This window comes from Hydra vulgaris, chromosome 11, assembly GCF_038396675.1.
Source record: "Hydra vulgaris chromosome 11, alternate assembly HydraT2T_AEP".
NCBI lineage: Eukaryota > Metazoa > Cnidaria > Hydrozoa > Anthoathecata > Hydridae > Hydra > Hydra vulgaris.
The window spans coordinates 52295001-52311320 of NC_088930.1; the positions used below are offsets into that span (position 1 = coordinate 52295001).

The 16320-nt window shown below is 27.7% G+C and overlaps 1 protein-coding gene across 4 annotated transcripts in view; it reads right to left on the reverse strand.

Annotated features, from left to right (window-relative positions):
* LOC100213455 (breast cancer type 1 susceptibility protein homolog) overlaps positions 1–16320 on the reverse strand; it is a 71605-nt gene that overhangs the window by 28245 nt on the left and 27040 nt on the right. Inside the window, exons 5-9 of one of the 4 annotated variants that reach the window (XM_065809175.1) lie at positions 14326–14375; positions 13987–14018; positions 12417–12571; positions 12305–12332; positions 9292–12137 (exon numbers count right to left, since the gene is read on the reverse strand). In XM_065809175.1, the coding sequence (XP_065665247.1) occupies positions 9292–12137; positions 12305–12332; positions 12417–12571; positions 13987–14018; positions 14326–14375 (3111 nt within the window). Of the gene's footprint in view, positions 1–9291; positions 12141–12304; positions 12333–12416; positions 12572–13986; positions 14019–14319; positions 14376–16320 lie in introns of all 4 variants that reach the window. The other 3 variants (XM_065809174.1, XM_065809173.1, XM_065809172.1) reach the window with 3 other exon arrangements.

Consider the following 16320-nt stretch of genomic DNA (forward strand, 5'->3'; position numbering starts at 1 on the left):
CAAATTTGCCTGGAACACTCCTTGCAGTTTTATTATCATACTCCTATCACTATTATTATCATTCTCAGGAGCCTCACGCTTACTGCAATCCTTTCCATTTTAACAATAATATTAGTTTTAAGGTCCTATTCATTGCACAATTTACCATCAAAGTGAATCAAGAATTTTTTTACTGATTAAAGCATTTTTATATTTATTTCTAATTTCTTCCCCTTTGTTTTTGATGGCAAGAAATCTTATTTTTTTTCTGATTTGACAAAACAAAAGCTTCCAAATTATGCCCTGCATGCTTTAGAATTGAGGAAAGAATCGTTGTATGACTTCTTACACCAAGATAAAATCTTGAAGCAACTTCACTTGTCACTTTTATAAATCCGTCCCCTGATATTGACAGGTGCAGCACATCAGATCCTTTTTTTTCTTCTTGTTAACGGCAAGTTTTAAATTCTTCACTAGATACATCAAAAACTGAATCATTAGATTAATTTGACGCAAAATTTATTGATTCTGTATCATAATCAGAGACAATATGTTTTTCAAATAAATTTTTATCCTCTATGAACGTTTCAAGTTTTTTATCTAAATCATTCCTACATTCAATTCTCTTTCAGTAAACTCTCAATATTCTCAGTAATATACATTTTTCTAGTCAACTTTTGGTGGGTTGAAAATTTAATCTCCTTTTTAATGGCATCAGGTGATCTGTTGTGATCAACTTTGATTTTTATTACAATATTTTTGCAGCCTTTGCCAAAAAGCTCATTTGAAGTTCTTTAGTAGTCAGTTTTGAGAATTGAAAGATTTTCTTTTGAAGAGAAGTTCAATCTAATATGAAAAAAAGAACTTTAAATGATGTTGATAGTTGAAATTAAAAAAAAAATTATGTATTGAAAACATATTGAGAAAATCTTATATTTTAAGATCTATGAGCTTTCTCCATTTTTTGTTGAGTTTTATAATCTTACCTCTAATGGTCCAACTTTTCATCAAGAAGACTTTTTTTAAACCCACTTTGCACCAGATATTTACTACTTTTTTGACAAGACAATCTTTAACACCTGTCTCATATTTTGCACCAGGAAGTTGACATTTTAGCTGATACCTTTCTTTCTCCATGGAGCAACTAATATTTGATTTTTTTGATTTATACCTAAATTGCTTTGAGAAAATAATATAGCAATATCTTCTTAAAATGTCACCATTTGTGGGCAACTGATTTTGGGAAGCTCTAAAATATAGGTCTGTTCAAAAAACATAATGGTGCCCTTGGGTTTTTACCACATTGTTACATTTCTTTTTCCATACCTTTAAGTTGTTTTTTTTTGACAGCTTATTTTTCTGCATTGTTTATTGCTTATTTCCGTATTACTATTTATTTATATATCTAAAGAACATAAATTTATTGTTATATTGATTTAATTGATGTATTAAATATAATCTCTGTTATTGTATTAAAAAAATAATACTTGTTTTTTATAAATTCAAAATAATTACAAGAGAAAAAGATGGAAATGTATCATTTACGTGGAAAACCATATTAAAAATCTGAAAAAATGCCTGTTTTTCAGTTTTTACACCTAACACTTCTAAGTGTCCTTAAACCCTTAAATTTAATAAAAATGCTCATTTTTATGCTCATAACCAGGATATATTTAGAGCTCAAGAAAAAATTTTTTTCAGGACTCCCTAAAATATATATATATATATATATATACATATATATATATATATATATATATATATATATATATATATATATATATATATATATATATATAAATTAGTAGAAAATCACTTTACAGAGATTTTTTTCATTAGTTTTTGTTAAGTGATTTTCTACTAATTTATAATTGCTCTGTTCTTTTAAGAACATTGAGCATTCTATTTTGTAGAATACATTTTAAAATTGTTTAAATGTATATATATAAACATATATATATATATATATATATAAATATACATATATATATATATATATATATATATATATATATATATATATATATAAATATAAATATAAATATATATATATATATATATATATGCATATTTAGTTAAGCACAGTGGCATAACACTGAAATAGCCTGCAGCCAGGGGCTTCAGTACATATATCTACTATCTTATATCTTGCTGCCGCAAAGGAGTGCCACATCATCAACTGAGGGTTTGGCATGGGGTAGCAATCTTTATACATACATACATACATACATACATAATACATAGATGGTCTAAAACTTATTTATATATATATATACATATATATATATACATATATATATATATATATATATATATATATATATATATATATATATATATATATATATATATATAAATATATACATATATATATATGTATATTTATATATATATATATATATATATATATATATATATATATATATAAATATATATACATATATATATATATATATACATTTTTTTCTTAAGTTTAATAATATTTAAGAAAAGTTGAAAGAATATATTATTTTGAATAATATATTCTTTCATCTTTTGTTAGCTTAGGTGGTAGACCTCCTAAGCTAACAAAAGATGACAATAACCCTATCTTTAAGAAATATAAAAAAAGCATCAACCGAGCTGGCAAAAGATATTAACACAGCAACTGGGAAAAATGTCAGCTCTTCTTTAATTTGACGGCACCTACTTAAATAGGGATTAAGAGGGTGTGTTGCAAATCGAAAACCATTATTAGGGTGTGGCAATAAAGAAAAAAGACTTAGATATGCAATGTTTAATCAAGTTCTGTACACCGATGCACAGTGGGCCAGTAGGTGGACAAAATGGGAAAAATTTTAGTTGTCTAATCTTGAAAACCTATTTAATTTTAGTATCTACATATATTAGGAGAAATCTATTGATAATTTATTTATATTAAATCCCTTAGCTACCAGGACTCTAAGCATTTGAATATTGAGATAAAATAAAAAAATAAAAAAATTATAAATAAGTAATTAACAGTGACATCAATGCTGTGTTATATTTCAATCACATCTACGTTTTTGAAACAAAAAATTAGTACATGTTATTCTAGAGTATTTAGAGATAAGAAAAACCAATGTGTGAAATAAATTTGTTATAGCATGTTATCTCAGTTATACTTTGAAAATCACAGATTAAAAAAAAAAATTTCTTAAGATTCTTATTTTTTGCCGCACAATAACTAATAATTACCACAATTTGCCATGTGTTGTCTTATATTTATTTGAGCTATATGATGCTTCAATCGAGTTTTAATTGATTGCTCGTCCCCTTAAATCCCCGTTCAGATTTTATGTATGTTTTGACTTGGTTGCTATGGTACTAAATTTTGCATAGCAACAACTCATTTTTACATTAACGTTGTTTTAAAAGTATTTTACTTGCGCTAAATATACAATATTGGGGGTATGTATTAAAATGAGATTCAGAATTCTTATGAGGTTAACTTTTTTTGGTTACTATGGATACCTTACTTTGCATAACATAGCAACAACATATTTTCGGTAGTTGTTAGTAATTTAATTACTAACACTGACAGTAATTTAATTACTTTTGATTTTAATTACTAACACTTCTAGTAACTTAATTACTAACAAGTATTAGTAGTCCAGGCGGCATATATATTATAACATTTTACTTTTAAATACAAAATACTTGTTACAATAATTATTTAGATATGGTTTTGTTAAACTTAGACATTCATAATTTTCTCCAAAAAAACAATCTTAGTATTTCAAAACAAAATATTACTGAAGATATATTAAAATTTATTCAGCCAAAATTTGCTGATTTTAAAGACGTTGATTTTAAACATGCTGTTCAACGATTTGTTTACTTGTATAAAAAAAAGTGGAAATCTGCAAACTATACTGTGAAAAATTTTGAAAAGAAGTTTGTGAACTGGCTTAATGAATATTTAATTGTCAGAAAAACAGACAATGAACCAACTGCAAGTAGACGTGGTCGAAAACCAGTTGCATTTGATAATAGTTCTAATAAAACTAAAAAACGGCGTGTATCTTGTTTAATTGAATCTCATTCATCCAATGAATTATTTTTTGCTGCTAATAAAAAATTTAGAGATGAATCTGTTGTTATTGCTGCCAAGAATGTTTTAAATATATCAAATACAGATAAAGCAACTAAATATTCAGCAGACGAAGCACTGGCTTTAATAATTGATGCAAGTCTGACAAAAGCTTCCTATCAATTGATTAGAAGCAGAGCCTTGGAGAAAGAATATAACATCTACCCCGCTTACAATGATGTCAGAGATGCAAAATTGAAATGTTATCCTGCAAACATAACAGTGGAGGACTATTCAGCTTCAGTTCCTTTAAAAGATTTAATGACTCATACTTTGCAAAGAATCTGTGCAGTTCAGGAACCTGTGCTAAGGCACTTGATATTGAACGGCAAAGCAATACAAACAATGACACTAACGTGTAAGGCTGGTTTTGATGGTGCTACTGGCCAAAGCATTTATAAACAAGTTTTATCAGAACCCGACATTAACAGAGATTTAAAGCGTGAAGAATCATTATTTATTACTTGTCTTGTCCCATTGGATTTGACTGGATTTAACAACAGCAACGAAAAGGTGCCTATTTGGAGAAATCAAAAGTCGTCCTCCACAGCCTATTGTAGACCCATAAGATTTGCATACAAAATGGAATCCAAGGAATCTGTGATTGAAGAAGATCAGTACATTAAAAGTGAGATAGAAAGCTTGGGTATGATTTTATTAGAGGTTTGCGGATCTTCTATTGAAGTGAATTGTATTATTGAACTTACAATGATTGATGGGAAGGTTCAAACAATATTATCTGAAAAAAATAACTCATACCAATGTTGCTCAGTGTGTGGTGTCTCTCCAAAAAATATGAATAGTCTTGATATCCTTAATATAGATTATACTAACAGAGAGTTCAAATATGTTCTTTCCAGTCTTCATGCATGGATTCGATTTTTTGAGATGTTATTGCACATTGCATATAAAAAAGAAACAAGAAAGTGGCAAGCAAGATCTAAAGAACACAAAGAAAAGGCATCTGTAGCTAAACAAAAGATTCAGACTGATTTTATGAACAAAATGGGACTTGTTGTTGATTTCCCTAAAAGTCGTGGTTCTGGAACAAGTAATGATGGCAATACCTCAAGGCGTGCTTTTGCAGCATATGAACAAACAGCTGAAATTCTGGGTATTGACCAAAACCTTATATTCAGATTTTACATTATCTTGGTAACGCTCTCTTCAGGATATGAAATAGACTGCTTAAAGTTTAAGGATTATTGTTTTGACACTTTTAGACTATATGTGTCCCTTTATCCATGGTATTACATGGCTCAATCAGTTCACAAAGTATTGATACATGGACATGACATAATTAAAAGCCTTACATTACCCATCGGACTTATGTCAGAGGAAGCTCAAGAGGCTAGAAATAAAGACTTTAAATCTTATCGCGAAAATTTCAGCCGAAAAACATCCAGAAAAGCAACAAATACTGATCTTATCAATAGACTCCTAGTTTCCAGTGATCCTGTTATTTCATCATTGCGTAAATCAACACCACACCAAACAAATCATAAAGCATTTCCTTCAGATGTTTTACAATTACTTAAACAATCTTCAAACGATATTATTGTTTTATAATTTTTTGATGTAATTTAAAATTGATAACGTTTTCTTGCACTATTTTTTGCTTTTATTATTCCTAAAACATTATTTACCTAAATACTCAATTGTTATTCAATATAGGTGGGTCAAAAATCCGATAAGATATTCAAATATCAATTTACCACTTTGTAACTAAGGAAAGTATCCGGTAACTAAGCAATATAAGTATCCATAACAACTAAATTTAAAAAATTATCACTTTTGTAAGAAGTGTGATCTCATATTGGTACTCATGCCAAATTTAGTGAATATAGCACTTATAAAATATCTGCAGATAACAAAAGTAGGTTGTTGCTAAGCAAAATAAAGGTATCCATAGCAACGAAATAAAAAAATATTACCTTCATAAAAAGCGCAGACATCATATTAGTACTCATACTAATTTTAGTGAATATAGCTCTAATATTAAATTAGTTATGAATTTTGTCCAGTAAAAGTGCATTCTGGCCCACTGTGCGATGAGTCCAAATTCGAAATTTTTGGAACGAAAGGACGCCAAAATGTTTGAAGAAAAACAGAAGAAGCCTATCAGCCCGAGTGTTTAAACCGTACTATTAAACACAGAGGAGGCTTTTTACAAGTTTGGGGCTGTTTATCTTCATTTGGAGTAGGTGATTATATATATATATATATATATATATATATATATATATAGGGGGGCGACTAATTGGGGAATGTTATGTGGATATCTTAGAGCACCAAGCTGTATCATCCGGAATGAGACTAATAGGTCATAATTTTATTCTGCAGCAGGACAATGACCCAAAACATTGTTCCTGAGTGGCAAAAAATTATTTAAATGAAATGGCAGAGGAAGGAGTACTGGAATTGATGACCTGGCCTCCGCAGAGTCTAGTTTTGAATATAATTGAGCATATTTGGGATTACCTGGACAGAAAGAAGGTTGAACATGCTCCCCGAAATGCTGAAGAATGTTTTGAAGTACTTCAAAGAAAATGGCACAACATACCCCAGGATTTTATAACTAACTTGTATGAATCTATTCCCCGGCAAATGTTGGCTGGGATTGAGGCAAAAGGAGGACATAATAAATAATAAGAGTTTTTTATGAAGTTTGACATTAAAAAGTTTGTAATTGTTCCATATTTTGTGTGAAATACATGTGTTTTAATAAGTTTATAATTTAGAACTACAAACTTATATATTAGAGAAGAGTTCTCCGGGATTTTTAAAAAAAATGTAAGTGGTCTAAAACTTATTCACAGTACTGTATATATATATATATATATATATATATATATATATATATATATATACATATACAGTATTGTGTAAATTAGTTCGGACAGTGGTTGAAATAACACAATTATTTGCCACATTGAAGTTTAAAAAAAAAAATTCAAAAAAAACATGCCAATGGTACAAAATATGATATAATTAATAGGTCTTTGTTTGATTATAGCCCATAAGTTTTCAATGGGATTGATGTCTGGAGAATTTCCAGGCCAGTCTAAAATCTCCAGTCCACTTTCTTCAAAGAATGTGCGCATTTTACATGAAGTATGGCATGGTGCGTGATCCTGCTGATAAATGCCATCTCCATTAGGAAAGTCCCTTGTCATACTAGGAAGCAAATGAGTCTCCAAAATAGCCTTGTATTCATCACTATTCATCATTCCCTCTTCGTTAATGAGTTGTCCAAGACCTTTAGCACTAAAACTACCCCAAAACATCTTCTTAGGCGGATGTTTGGGTGCTTGTTGAATATGTCCTGACCGAGGTGGTTCACCTTTGCTTCGTCTCACAAACTTTGACCTGTAGCCATGGACTTCAAAATGCGATTCGTCAGAGAATACTACTTTTTTCCAGTCGTCTGCTGTCCATTGAGAATACCTACGTGCCACCCTGCGAATCACCTTTTTTGGTATCAAATCAAATCAGGCATTGATTTGCAAATCGAGTCGAATCTCGAATCAAATCAGCATTTTGAGGATATCTATGTTTTAGTTAATCTTAGATTCCTTCAAAATGCTTATTTGACTTGTGATTCAATTCAATTTGCGAATCAAAACTTGCTTCGAATCGTGATTTGATTCGAAGCTAAAAATAGTGATTCGCAGGATCTTAATATATATATAAATGTATGTATATTATTAAACTTTGATTTTATTTCCGTTTTTATTTATAATTATTTAAATTTATTATAAAAATACATTTTTTATGTTTATTTTTGTTATTTTTATTCATTTATTATATATTATATTTCATTTTTATTTTCATCTATTTACAAAAGCGATTAATTACAGTAATATAACCACATTAAAACTTGTTGTAACCCTAACCCTAATGCTGACCTTGATGCTGACCTAAACCAAACCATCAGTCGATGTAGCAGCACTCGGTTGCGAGTCAGGCTATTTGATGGTTAATATATGTACTTTTTACTCTCTACAGGAACATTTTTTTTTTACAAAAAAAACGATGCTTATGGGGACAAAAAATGAACAGGTACACAAAAATGTCCCCAATAATGCTAATATCCTCGTATGTACTAGTTTTTTGTAAAATCTGTCCCTGTAAATGATGCTATAGATGTATATACATATACATACATACATACATACATACATACATACATACATACATACATACATACATACATACATACATACATACATACATACATACATACATACATACATACATGCATACATACATACATACATACATACATACATACATACATACATACATACATACATACATACATACATACATACATACATACATACATACATACATACATACATACATATACATATATATATATATATATATATATATATATATATGTATATATATTTAAATATATATATATATATATATATATATATATATATATATATATATATATATATATATATATATATATATATATATATATATATATATATATATATATATATTTGTTTGACAAGATAAAAGTAAAAATAACTATATGTTTACTACTAAAAGTTTTATGCATTAGCAATCATTAAGTAAAAATGTTTTTGTTCAAACTATTTTATTCTTATAATACAAAAGAAACCTGTAAAAGAAACCTGTAAAAACAATTATAAAGCTTGTTACTGTACTTATTTTTTATATTTTGATTTTAACTAACGCAAGCTTACAACCAATATGAAATTTTACTTGATGATTGCTAACACTTGAAACTTTTAGTGGTAAACATTATGCAGTTATTTTTTACTTTATCTCATCAAACAAACATATTCAGCTCTAAAATTCATTGAGAACATAAAAAACACACAAAAAAATTTTCACCACCTATCATAACACTCAAAAACCATTTATCTACAAACTTCTTTAGCCCCTACCCAACTGTAACCTAAATATTTTGCTACACCTATGTTGTTGACACTACTTACTACCTGCTTCATCTAACAAACCCATGTGGGTTGCTATTTTACTATTTGTCTTACTTTTATAATAATAATACAAATTATGAAAAATTGTACAAAATAAAAATTTACTTGTAAAAACAATAAAATAAGAAATTTAAATAAGAACATTTAAATTTAAAATAGAAATTTTAAATTTTAAATAAGAACATTTAAATTTAAAAATTAAAAACTAATTTCTTGTACCAATATGTTTTTTGGGTGTTACTACTTTTCTTCCCAAAGAACTTAAATCTTCATCGCCATCATCATCGTCATTATCATTTTCCTCACTTGAAGAACTACTACTGGCAACTATAATTTTAGTAAACAGCAGTTTTAGCTGTTTAAGCAATTTTTTTTTTTTTAAGCGTTGCTTTGCTCTTTTGCGCTCTGACTTGTTCATTTTGACTTGTTCATTCAACTTGTTTTCAATTAAAGATTTGTTTTTAGATTTTCTTGAGTGACAAGATTGCCTTTTTTCATTAATTTCTTCATCTGAGTCATTAAGTAGTTCTTCCATGCTCTTTATATCTTTCTTTGAAGAAGATCGTTTTCTCTTTTTTTTTACAAGGATTTCTTCAACATTCTGCTGCTTGTTGTCCACTAAATTGTAGGGAGAATGCAACTGTTCATCATGTAAAACATTTTTATCAATATCAGAAGTTACTAAATCAATTGTCTTTTTATCTGATTCAGTTATAATGGATTTATCATTTGAAAAATTTCTTCCACTTATTTTAAAATCAATTAGGTCATTGGCCTCAGTTGTGTTTGGTTCATTAAACTGCTTTTCTAAAAAGTTAATAACTTCATTGTTAGTATTTTTATAACTGTGTATTTCTTCACACTTTTCAATACTTTTTTCTTCACTACAACTTAAAAAACGATCAGAGGCATAAATTTTTTCGACACCATCATTACCTAGGCTACCATTGCTTTCTTTTGCTTTGCTAGAAAATATATTTTTCTTTTCATTTGTATATACATCTATGTCGTCATAGCAAAACATATCATCGTTAATTAAAAAATTTTCTCGTTGCTGTAAACATTTAGCATTAGGAGAGTTTAAGATTTCATCAGAAGAATGAATTGTGGCAGCAGTTTCAGCAACTGAATGATGTTCAATTCCAATAATACATGAATCTTTCAGAGCATGTAGATTCGAATCTTTTTCGAAAACTTGAAAATACGTGCATGGTGAGTTTTTATCTGATGGTTCATTTTGAAAACTGTCTTTTTTATATAATTCATTATTTAGTTTAGGTGATAGATTTTCAAATCGTGTATCAACTTTTATGCTATCCACTAATTTATCTTCATGTTTATTTGAAAGCTTCAATACTTCCTTGTTTTCTTCTATAGCAAGTGTTATATCAGATTGTTCATTATTTATTGGTATTTCCAATTTAGTATTTGATTGTTTGATTTGATCTAGCAATAACTGACTAGATACCTGTGGAAAAGAATTAGGAAAATGGTCCTCTATCTTCATATTTAGAAATTCTGCATTATCATTTTCAACTTCAGTTGCCATTGTTTCACATTGAACTGTTTGTTTAATCATTTCACTTTTATATTGCATGCCACATTGCCACATGTTTGGAGTGGGAGGTATTAGTTCTTCACTATACATATTTTGAACTGATAACTCCTTTTCAACAACAGAGTTTTCTTTTTTGTTATGATCTAAATTTTCTTTGTCGAGAAAATGGCTTGCAGCTAAAGAATGTTCGGATTCAAAACTTTCAGGTTCTAAATTCTCTTTTGAATAAATTTTTCTTTTCTTTTTTTTTCTTTTTCGTAAGTAGTTTTCTCCACCAGATAAACAACTTTCTTGAGTTGAGTTTGAAATTTTAAACAAATTTTCTTGGCTATTGATTTTGTTAACATGATTAAACTCCTTGGCACAATCATTGTCAGTACATTTACTTTCGAAGTGCTTTTTTTCACTTTGTTTGTTGTCACATTTCAAATTTTCAAAAGAATCTAAGGATTTAAGCAAATTGTTGTTAATGGATTCATTTTCATTTGATTCTACTATTTTTTCAGGTAATTGTAGTGGATGCCAGTTTTTACGAGTTGACAAATCAATTTTACTAAAGGAACGATTTCCTAACAGAGTTTTGTCTTTGTTTGGACTTTCAATTTTTTTCAAAAAAAAACTAAAATTGGTTACTAAAGAGTTTTGAAAACTTGAAACAGGACTATTAGGTAAATTGTTTGCCAAGCTATTAGAATTATTTTCTGTTAGAATTCTTTTTTTCAAACTTAACTCGTTATCGAATAACGCATCAAGTGGCAAGCTCCTTTTATCACTTTTTGCTGTATTTAAAACATTTTCACGTTTTTCTATTGCCTTGACTGGTATTTCAGTTTTTGGACTATGAATTTTTTGACTTGAAACTTCACCAAAATCGTCATTAGCACAAAGTATAGTATCATTAGAAGTTAAGATTTTTTGTTTGCTTTTAGGTAAATTGCATTTAACTGTGTTATCAGTCAATTGATATGCTTCAGTAAGTTCAGAATCAATTTTTACGCCATTGTATGAAGAAATCTCTCTGCTACAAGAAAGTTGTGTTTGTCTTAATAAAGAAGTTTCTTTAAGACCGTCACTAATTTGTTGTGATAACTCAACCTCAGTTGCATCATCGTCTATTAGGGTCAAATCAGGTTGAGCAGATTTATAATTCAGAGGATGATTAATTGTGTTTGAAGTGGAATCTTCCAGAACTAAATTTTTCAAATATTCAGAACTTTTATTACAGTTAAGATAATCAAAATCTTTTTTCGGAAAATGTTCCACAAGTTTTTCATGATTATCATTTAAAGATGTTTTATTAGAAATTGGTACTAAAGGCAAAAAAGGATTTTCTGAGGTTACTGAAGCAACAATTTTAGCATCATTATTATTTAAACACTCAGCAGAAATTACTTTTCTTCTTTTTAAAGAATTTTGATCAGAAATATTTTGAAATCCATATTCAAATGAACCCGAAGAATCAGAAGAACTTTTAACTTTGTTCCTTCTTTTCTCTTTATTATTTAACCTGCTCATGTAAAAAAAAAAAAAAAAAAAGTCTTAAAAAACTATGATAATTACAGCTTAATTTATTAATTACTATTTATATTTTAAAAAATTTAATAAATAAAAAAATAAAAATTTCATTCTTTATTTTAACTGTTTACTAAATTATAGGAAAATTTTGATAGGTACCTGCATTTGTTGTGCTTGATTGTTTTCTCTAGGAAGAAATTGCATTGCATAATTTTTTTGATTTGAAAATAAAACATTAAAAAAAATTAAAAACATTAAATTCAACATTTACCTGGTTCGATAAAATAGTTATCTGGTTCAATGTCATCTGGTTTATCTGGTTGGATAATGTCATCTGGTTCAATGATATCGTCTGGTTCATTGATGTCGTCTGGTTTATCTGATTTACTAATGAGATTTTTAGAGGTTGTGCTTGTGAATTCAAGGCTATAAAAGAAAAAAAAACTTAAAAGAAATAAAAATTACGTTCAAAATAAAACAAATGCAAAAAGATCTGGCAATTAATATCAAAAAAAAAAAGAAAAAATTGATAAATTTTTATCTATTTATAAAAAACATTTAAATAAAATTAAAAATTTAACAAAAAATATTAGATAAGTATTACTACATTATTATAATATAAATATTGTTGCACCTGTACCATAAAATCTGAGACTGGTTTTTAACTTCAATAAAAACTTAAATAATCATGATAAAAAATGCACATAGAGTAAATTATGCAAAATAAGAAAGTAAAAAAAAACAAGACTCAATAATGTCAAACTTGGTCAAGTCTGGTATTGATACCTTGTATCAGCTTTTGTACAGCATTTAGGTCAAGTCTACTATCACATTAACAAATTCGATACTCAAGGCTTAATTTGTAGACCATTCATCCTTGTACACATTCCGCTTAGGCATTGCCAAAAAATCCTCTATGGCATGAGCTTCTAAAAAGTTTTCTGGGTTGTCCTTTTTTTGAACAAATGGTATCATCGGGGTTTTCAGCCAATTTGTTACCAAATTACCATAGTGAATGTTGCCAAATCGGGCCAAAAGATGTACTTGGTGTCTCAATAATATTTCTTAATAAAAGTTTGCAAGCGCTTTTAAAAATACTCATTTAAAAATCTTGGTTTATCGCTTGGCCAGAAGGAATAACGTAAATTGATGTAACCTCTTGTGGGGAGAATGCCATCCATACAAGCAATTTTTTTTTCAAATTTTGAAAAGTCATACTACTTAACAATTTCTGGCATCAAATTTTAATTATTTGAATAATATTTATTATTACCAGTCAGTGTGCTATTCTACAAAGCAAAGTAAGAACCATTACCAATTATAAACTCATGGTCACAATATTTTTAATAAAATTAACTACTTTTTTGGCAACCCCAAAACCACTGTTTAGAAGTTCTGTCTGGTCTTTTGAACAATGAATAGGCTTTTTAAAGCATTTTAAGATTTGTTCGATGGTGCTTTTACTACAACCAAGTTTTCTAGCAGCCTTTGAAAAGAATATACCTCTTTGATTTTAAACATTTTTCTTAATTTGATGCGGTTGTTTTGTTTATTAAAAGTAGGCCTTCTTTCACATCCAGGTTTCCGACTCTATTGTTATTTAAACTAAAAATATTAGAAAATTTATATACTACTTGATAAAGGAAAGAAAGAGCTTTAATTTGATACTAAATACTAATCATTTTATCTAACTTACTGATTAAATATTGCTAAGCTAGTCTCAAATTTTATGGCACAGTTATTAATCCAACACATCATTATAAATCCATATTTTTTTTTTAAAGATCAAATCTGGTAGATAAGACAAGCAATATATACTACATACAAAAAGTTTCACTCACCTTTTTTTATAACTTTTAGTAATTGCTATACTCTGAAGATAAAATAAAAAATATTGCAAACAAATAATAGTTGTCTAAACAAAAAGTAAAAACATTTGAAAAAAAGAACTTTATACATAAGAATCTTTTTTTAATTTTTAATGTTAATAGTAGCAAAAATTAAGGAAAAAAATGCAACAATTCAATTCTTTAAATAATTAGGTTTTTCCTGAGTTTTAGATACTATAGATTTTGTTTTGGAGAGAGAGAGAAAGAGGCTGGGGGTACTTATAACACAAAATTATAGTTTAAATAAATCATTATTACTATGAATCTTTATTTAAAAATAAATACCTTAACCGTTTTAGCTGAAAATTTTTTGTGAGTTTGTGAAAGAAGTGGTGATACATCTAAAATAAAACAAAAAAAAAAGAAATTAAAACTTGGAGAAAAAAATAACAACACTGAAAAAATATAAACAAAAAACCTGGAGAAAAAAACAACAAAACTGAAACAATATAAACAAAAAATTATTTTATGTTATTTTTATGAAAATATATTTTAGGATTGTTTTTTAAAGTATAAAATTTTAATATGTATCTTGATCAATAAATTATTTTTTGCTAAAATAGAATATAAAAAGTTATTAAAAAAAAAAGTTTTTATTTTTAATAAAGAATTTTTTCGGCAATAAAATCTAAATAACATCATGTTAACATTACATACATAAAAATAATACATACATAACATACATTACATACATAAAACAAAAACATTACATACATAAAACATTACATACATAAAACTAATATTATTTTTATTTAAAGGGGGGTTTATATCATCCAAGTGTGTGTGTATATATATATATATATATATATATATATATATATATATATATATATATATATATATATATATATATATATATATATATATATACATATATACATATATACATATATACATATATACATATATACATATATATATATATATATATATATATATATATATTTATATGTACATATAGATATATTTGTGATTTCTTTGGCTAACCAGATTGGTGTTTAACAGGATTTTGTTTGAATATCAAATATCTATATTCGAATAATAAAAAACTTTTGACTTTTTAGTTTTTAAAAACACTTTTTAATTAAGTTTTAATTAAGTGGATTTTAAAGAACTAAACACAATTGACTTTAAAATGCTTATATGAAACGCAAATCAATGACATAATTTTATTTGAGTTAAATTACATAACTTAGGTTTTTGCATTTGATTTATCTACTTTTAGATTATGTTTTGTTTTTTGGTAAAAATGATGGGAAGAGTTGATCTTAACCATTTGCAATTATGCGTATATTTGAGAGATGGGGGGGGGGGGGGGCTTTTAATTTTTTTTTTAATGTACTTTAAATATAAAATATTTTTTTAATTGTACATTTTTTATTTAAAGAAAGACTATTTTATGGTTTTTATACAAGATTTTTTTATCAGTTGCTTTAAATTTTAAACAACGATAAGCTACAACCATTATGTTTGCTTCTCTGTCTACTTTAGTTTCTAAGAGTTTCAATGAGGTCTTGACTAGAATTAGTAGCTTTATTAGTAGAATTAGTTCTGCACTGATAAAAATATAAATAAAAAGACCAGTGTCACTGGTCTTTTTGTTCATCAAAAAAATTGGTCACAGAGTGATAAATTTTTAAAAACCTTTTATAATATGGAAATAAGTATGAAATATATAGCGATATATACACATAGCACATAGCCCCATAACTTCTAGTTTGATGAACTGGTTTTCAACCATTCTAAAGTAGAATCATTTTAAACAAATCAAAGAAAAATCAGTTTTCAGTTCCAAAAAATCTTTTAATTGTTATAAAACTTGAGGACTTTTCTGATTGAGCTAACACTGTTTGAGCTAATTGTCAGGTCAGGCTATCCTGCTACTAGTAACATGTAACCCAGTACATTCTGCTTCTTGATAAAAATACTCATCTTGGGCAGATTTCAAATGCATCCGGCTACTGTCTTGTAGAAGGCCTCCTAGGCAAAGACTTAAAGGGTAAACAGATTCTATCTGCTATCCGCTTTGCACCCCTTCTTCATCTATTAGGTTGGTGTATATGTATTTTTAATACATTATTTCCAGTTAAGGATGTTGAAAGCTAGATCTTCTTGACTCAATGCATAGGTTTTGCTTGTGTCTCTGTTTTAATGACAAGGCAACTCATTCTATTATTTCCTAATGAGGGTAGAGCTCTAAAACTCAGTTTTATGGTTCTGAGGCCGGCTGGTAGTCAGGTTTCCCAAACTCTATGGTAGCTCTTAGAGAGGCTGATTCCATCAACA